This window comes from Pieris rapae, chromosome 7 (genome assembly GCF_905147795.1).
Source record: "Pieris rapae chromosome 7, ilPieRapa1.1, whole genome shotgun sequence".
Taxonomy (NCBI): Eukaryota; Metazoa; Arthropoda; class Insecta; order Lepidoptera; family Pieridae; genus Pieris; species Pieris rapae.
This window is the reverse complement of record NC_059515.1, coordinates 6,185,360-6,192,976: the sequence shown is the minus strand read 5'-3', so window position 1 is coordinate 6,192,976 and position 7,617 is coordinate 6,185,360. Positions and strand designations below refer to the sequence as shown.

At 33.7% G+C, this 7,617-nt stretch overlaps 1 protein-coding gene across 1 annotated transcript; it reads left to right on the top strand.

Annotated features, from left to right (window-relative positions):
- Positions 1 to 523: 523 nt before the first annotated feature.
- LOC110993528 lies at positions 524 to 5,266 on the top strand. Its single transcript, XM_022259824.2, has 7 exons — positions 524 to 839; positions 1,354 to 1,507; positions 2,014 to 2,070; positions 2,445 to 2,532; positions 3,544 to 3,666; positions 4,437 to 4,592; positions 5,117 to 5,266. The coding sequence occupies exons 1-7, from the start codon at positions 587 to 589 to the stop codon at positions 5,264 to 5,266; spliced, it is 981 nt and encodes a 326-aa protein (XP_022115516.1). The 5' UTR covers positions 524 to 586.
- Positions 5,267 to 7,617: the final 2,351 nt, after the last annotated feature.

The window sequence follows — 7,617 nt, the reverse complement described above, 5'->3', positions numbered from 1 at the left end:
GAAGATTGAAGTTGCTACAGTAATATCAGTATTTTTATGTATAACATAAATTAAACTAATTAACATAACTGTTTATTATATTAGCTAACACGTCACGTGCACTAATTGCAATCACAGCAAACAGTGGACCCAATAATCTCTAATTAACACATCTGTAAACAGTTTCGATCCCACGGGAATATGACGACATGTATGGCGAAGATCACAAAGTTTAAGCGACAAACTCGTTATTTAAATCACAAAAAAACTAAAAACCTACCATAGACTTGCGTAAGAATTAAATGATTGTGATTTTATACATTAGAAATAGTACATTATGAATACAAATGTATTGCGGTATATAAAAAAATATTTGAGTCGCCCTGGCAAAAATGTTCTCCAAATGCGTCTTCACACTATGTAAGAAGCAAAAAGCTGTATTATGTAGTCATATTGATGAGAATAGACATAACATGTCAGAACTTGACGTAGAAAAAATTTATCATTTAGTCACTGATCTGTCTGATCTGACTGTCACAGAAAATAAATTTGTTTAGTATTTTAGATTTTTCAATTTTTTTTAGAAATCACATGAAATCAACCACTAATGAGTAAGAAAGGGATTGCTGATGTTATAAGAAGCGAAGTCAACATTTTTATTGAAGATGAAAAGGAGAAGAGATATAATGATACTAAAAATTTGGAAGAGCAAAACGATACAGAAACTAAGGAAAGAAAAAACACGGTACAAATTAATGATCAAGTCAGGGATCTCGAGAAGGGAGTCAGTGAGAATAGGACAGATGGCAGGAAGAGAAAAAGTTCAATCGGCAATCAAACATTGTGGATTCAGTTTTTTGGTACAAGTTGAAAAACAGTATACAGTATTTTTTACTTATTATTAAGTTCTTGTTTATTATGTACATAAATAGAAACTGTTCGTTATGATAACAGTATATAGAGCTCAGAAACAAATCAAGTAAGATATAAGACGCGAATTTATTATATTTAGACATAGAGCTTTCTCACTAAATATTTTGGGTTCGACTTAGATACACGAATTTGATGATACTGATTATGTACGTGTGTCGGGGGACCTTGTTTGGAACACCTCCAAGTGATTTCGCTGCAGGAGTTGTATCTAAGTATTTAACTACATAAATTCGTGTATATGATTTCTATGTCGTTACCGTTTCTAAATTAAGGTTAAGCTAAACAGATACGTGTATCTAGCCGCCATGGGATTATTATACTACTTTTAATTTTTTACAAAATTAGTACGAATCGGAAATGGGTAGGGTTGTAAAGGGGGATCCTTTTTACCATTAATTATAGCATTTAAAGCAAAATTAACGTTCTGATTAAATATCGCAGGATTTAAAGAATCACTTAGAGAAGAAGGAATTGTACCGGACGTGCCTTTAAATTACGATCCTAAGAGTAGAAATTACTTCGTGAAATTTGTCTTCGTTATTTTGTTTGTGATGCTTTTACTGACAATTGGTATTGTTACTCTTCTCTTAAACACGTAAGTCTTTTAAATATAAGAGGAGTGGCGTTATTGTCTATCTACCATTGCTTTTTTTATAGAACAGGGGGCAAACGGGTAGGAGGCTCACCTGATGTTAAGTGATACCACCGCCCATGGACATTCTCAATGCCAGAGGGCTCACGAGTGCGTTGCTGGCCATTTATATGTCAACGGACTTTAATTAACAACTTCAAAGTCCAACCAGTTCAAGACCATACTAGTATAGTAATTTGATGTGCCAATATTGCTAGATCTGTAAATAAACAACTAAGCAACTAATAGAGATTAAATAGGCATTGTTGCTAATGCTACTGCCTTACTGGGTAACGCCCCGAATTACACGTACCTTGGTTCCATTCTCAGTGATAATATATTTTTATAAGCTAGTGAAGGCGCGGTCCTTGACATAACTCATTTATTATACCTGGGTATCATCAAACAATCAATTTATTTGAAAACATTTATTTAATTTAGTTTCAGGGTTTATTTTTTCTTGATTTTAGGCCTGATGCAAAGGAATTCTTCCAGAGGTATTATCTTATATGCTTATTAACGTCTATGTAAGTACACTTTGAATATATAGTTGTTTTGAAATATAGTTTATTCTAATGATATTTATCGATAATACGTCTAAGTAGACGCAAGCGCATTGTGTGTTCCGAAAACGGAAGCGGTAGTATTTAGAAGCTCTGATACCAAAAACCTGGAACTTTACTATTGAAAGCTATTTCTCTTCTTAAAACTTGTTCATATTGTAATATTTTTTAGACGTATATTTTACGATTCAATTCAGTAAAATATTTTTTAATTTGTCGAGGATTCAACGGCGGTTTTGCTTCGCCTTATATAGGTTTCTGCTCCAAGATGGCTGCAGTCTGCTAACATTACTTATTATGATTAGGTTATAAATATTGAATGAGCTATTTTGTTTCAGTGCTATTATGGCAATGACAGGTAGTCTGATGCTGTGTAGCGAATGTTCCAGACGTCCGCCTTGCAATTTCTTTTCTCTTATTATTGCAGTAAGGACTTTATTATTATTAATATTATTATATCTTTGTTTAAATTAATATAGGTTAATTGTATGGTACATTTTACACAAGCGTATATCTGCCATATAATCCTCACCACTCAACACTGTACTGATAGTTTAAATATTGATGAAACTAGTCTTGGGTAACGGTTAGGGTTCTGTCGACCAGTCTTGCGTTCAAATCTTAGCTGTTAACTTATATATGTGTAAAAAAAAAACTGTTGTGTTGTGGATACCGTACACATCGGCTCCCGTGTATAACAATTAAATATAAAATTCCCCTAATATTGCTAGTATGTTGTAGTAATTCAAATAAGTGCAGTGTGTGACTTTTCCAAGTCACATGTTAATAGGATAATCAAATTTACAACATAATAACAGCTGTTCTGGTGTAGTGGTCGTCTTACTCCCAAACCCAATAACCTATCTCAATGCATTTTTGACCATCTAAGATAGACATATTGATCCAAATATTTATAAAAGTGTGGCAATAACCAATCGACTGATTGTAATAGCCATCTGTCGATACAAGCTATCCATGGTAGGTCGGATCAATGTATGTGGATAGACCTTTGTATGAAAATGACAGTTCAACTGTGCCAATATCCTATCTTAAGATTTTAACTTACACCAGTTTTTAAAATAATTAAAAGCTATTTCATGTGTTTCAAAAAATTAGACATGTATATTTTAATATTATTTGCACGGTTTTATTTACTGTATTTAGTTTATTCTGATTATCAAATATGAGTGTAAAGATCAACGGGATTTCATTCTATCCGTCGCCCAGAATGGATTGCCTTCGTAGGGTTTGGTTATTGGGATGCAGATAGGAGATCGATCGACTAATCTCAGATTATAAGTAAATTCGTATATTGTTAAGCACATATATACGAACTTCTATCTTTTACTTTTAATTTATTCAAACATATATATAAATGTTATGATACACTGAGGTTATGACTTATTAAAACTTACTTTATTTTCTTGTTGCTTTTAGGTTATTGGGATGAGTTTTGTGGTGGTTACGCTGACATGTCGAGTGCGAACAAATTTAATTTTCTATGCATTTATTGCAACGGCCGCTGTTGTCCTTGTTTGTGTACTTTTGGCATGTTCTAGTGTAAGTAATATATACAGGTATAATAGACGCAACAACACCATGTATTAATTAGTTTTATATTGTTAGATTTAGAGAGTCCGCTAGCGTAAACATTGCGTAATTTTATTAGAACGGCTACGACATTATACCTTAACAATACAAAATTGTCACATGCTGCCTGTATATCACGTTCGTCGTTCCACAACTGGGCGTTATTTAAGGCAGTTTTTCCTCGATACCACTCGTGATACAACTAAACTACCACTATGAGGATGGCGCTAGACTTTAAGCTATTTCGATCCGATTTGACTTCGGGTCCTTCAAGAAAAGTTTAATTTCCAAAAGAGCGGCAATGAACTCGCGAGGCACTGAGAGTGTCCATGTGTGTTTTTTTTTATAGAACAGGTGCCAAACGGACAGGACGCTCACCTGATGTTAAGTGATACCGCCGCCCATGGACACTCTCGATGCCTGCGGGCAAGCGAGTGCGTTGCCGGTCTTTTAAGAATTTTTACGCTCTTTTCTTGAAGGATGCTAAGTCGAATTGGTTCGAAAATACTTCAGTGGGCAGCTGGTTCCACAAAGTGGTTGTGCTCGGCAAATATTGCCTCGAAAAACGCGCAGTTGTGCAACGGCGGACGTCAAGGTGTTACGGGTGGAATTTCGTATTCTGCCTTGATGTTCAACACTTATCACTTAACATCAATTGAGCCTCTTGCCTGGGTGTTTGCTCCTGTTCTTTAAAAAACATAATATATTTGTACTTCATTCTTGTAAATTGTTTCTTTCAGTTTGACTTCACCAAATGGTACTTATACGTTGTGGTTATTGCTGCGGCATTTGGAGCTGTGGCCATGGTAATTTCCATATCAATGTTGTTTATGAACATCTACTATAAGCCAATACATATAGTGATACTTTTGGCTGGGACTGTATTAAACGTTGTGGTAAGTAAATATGCTATTCAAGAGACTGAAATAATTCACGTGTTTCTGCGTAATCCTATATGTTGCCATGGGATTTGTAGGAATTTCTATGCTTTTTAATAGATACATTATACGATGTCAATCAGCTCAGTTTAAGGTAAAAGGTTGGGTGGTTGATTAAATTGGTGTTCATAAATTGTGATATAGTATTCTTTTAGATAATATTTTTATAATACAATAAGAGAGTGAGATATCATAAGATAGTTGCGCGATGATGATACGTAATACGCGCGCGCGTAGATCTCATAGCTGTGCGTAGCACTTTATATTGTTTGCCCACTAGCATTGAAGATTCAAATCTCAGACAAATCATGAATATTGAATGGGGTTGAATTCTGACTTACTTTTATAGAGTGTTATTATGTTAGGCAGAGATTCGAGTTCGCAGCAGAGTGAGAGAAATCCCTATCGTATAGCTAGAATATTAGTAAACGGTTTTTATAACATATCAGTAAAATAATTGTTTTAATCATATAATATTTCAGATTCTAATAATAGAGCTACAAACGATTCTCGGTGGAAAGGCCGTTGAAATTGGCGAGTCTGATTATGCAATAGCGGCTTATATGCTGTACACAAGTATCATTGACCTTTTCCTCAAGATACTTCAGATGATGGATTTGTCTGATGACTGATATAATATAATTTAATTATCATTTTCTACTTCTTTCCTTTCTACTTACTTAGTTAGCAATACATAATATTCAGTAGATAATAAAGGCTTATACCTTAATTAAACTAAGTTGATTTTATCTTGAATATATAATTTAAGATAAATCGTTGATATGGTAACAATAGTATGTTCATCTTTAGTCGACGTTTTTAAAAATTTAAATAAAAATCAGTCTGATTTACTTTTTCAACTAAATTACTAATTTGTTTCCTTTCATAACACAAAGATATTGAGACAAATTGACACAAATACGAAAGTTTACCTTATTTAAAATGGAGATAGTGTGTAGTTAGTTGTTACATGTTCCTATGACGTAATCTTTGGAATTATTATATGTAAGAATGGACTTCGCAAGACTCAATATGCACGCAGACTATACCTAAACCCACAATCTAAGCAGTTAAATGACTGGCTTGTGAATACACCTTACGTAGAGTTAGAGATGCTCCTGATACCTCATATGTAGTTACACACTTACTCATATACTCACATTTGTTGCAAACATTTTAGAAACAATAATTGAAGAAACTAAAATAAATGTTATGGAATTTACAATTAAGTTTGTTGTTGAAGAGATCTTACAAATTATTATACATTGTTTATAATTAATAAAAACATTTATATTTTTCATTATATATTAAGCTGATTTTAGGTAGGTATATGTTAGTAGCAGTATATGGTAGGCTATTCGAATATTGACTTGCCTTGTTTTATTAATTGTAATTTATGTGTAAGATTTTGCCAACTTTTCTATATTGACAGTAGAAGTACTAACCACATAAGATTGTTTAATTGCCTTCTACAGATAGAACAATTTGTATCAAGACGTAAAACAAGTGAATATACATAAATCTGGAAAATAAGTTACGGCAACTAAAAAATCAGTAAAATTCCGTGGTCTTTTATTCTCAGATTCTTGTATCTGTTTCGTGTACATTTTGTTGTTAACAGGTAAGTATCTGCATCTGTGCCTGATACGTTCTGTTGATTTTTGGGTCTAAGGCAATGCTTATGTTAGTTTGAGAAGTGCAGTCATAACACTGATTATCATACACTTCAGTTTATTCATCTGGGATTCATCGCAGCACGATTTGAATTACTAATTCATTCTACACACGTTTTCAATTTCCACAGTTTTCAACATACATAGCTGTACGGAGATAACATTAGGATTAGAGGAATTCTTTTAAAAAGGAACTGGATTTATGGAAACGATATGTATGTGTTTGTTTAGATTCAACGAAAGATATTGATTTAGGTGTATGTATTTTTATTTAAAGAAATCTACGTTTTTATCGCAATATCACTTTGAAGGATTTCATCAGCCAATCATCAGACTTTAGCAAAAGAGTTCACTAAAGAGATACCTACCTTAGATTTTGTATCAATAACAATAACAGAGAAATGTTGGTCTAGTGGTTTCAGCATGCTATTCCAGTTTCTGCGATCGTTGATTCGACCTCCGACCGTATACCAATGGTTTGCTCTTTATGGGGATTCAACACTCGCTTGTACGGTGAAGGAAACATCGTGAGGAAACCGGCATGTTTATAAGTTTAAATTGCGTGTCCGGCATAGAAGGCTAATCTTCTAGTTGTCTATAAATGATTGTGGTACAGATACAGATATCTTTAATCAAGACAGAAAGTTGCAACACCACTGGTTTTTTATCAACAGTTGAATACACACATTTAAATCTGTTAGGTATTTACATTTCAGATTTGTTACAAACAACCGTTTTAAAATATATCGCTTCAACGTAAAGAGTGGTGTGCATAAATATTCAACACGTGACAGCCCTAAACGAATCTAGGTATTTCTAAACCAGTGCTTGTGACAAATCCTGAGAATATTCTAGCCTGAGATGTTTTTAATGAACAATAACAGAAATGGTGCTAAGACACCAATCGTCTACCAAATCTTACGTCCCATCTGGAGATGGACGGTCTTTCCAAACAAGTTTTACATTGGAGTGGCCGCTGAAATGAAATGAAACACCTTTATTTGGAACATAAGATCATCATGGTATCACTTATTCCTCGTCATTAAATTCGAACCTGTTGTCGTCCCTACTCATCGGCAAAGAAGACAGAGGATGTTGGCCGAGAGAAAAAGCCGGCGTAAAAAACTATGGTACTCTTTTAAAAAAAAGCGAATCATCAAACAATTCTACAATATTTAAAACAAATATAGCAAATTAATTAGAAGTAGCCTGCCCAACACTAGTCCCAGGCCCTTTTATCAACTGGATAATCACTTTATAGTTAGCCTTTTTACACAGCTTTTCTTTAATAAACAATCTGCTCTAAACAA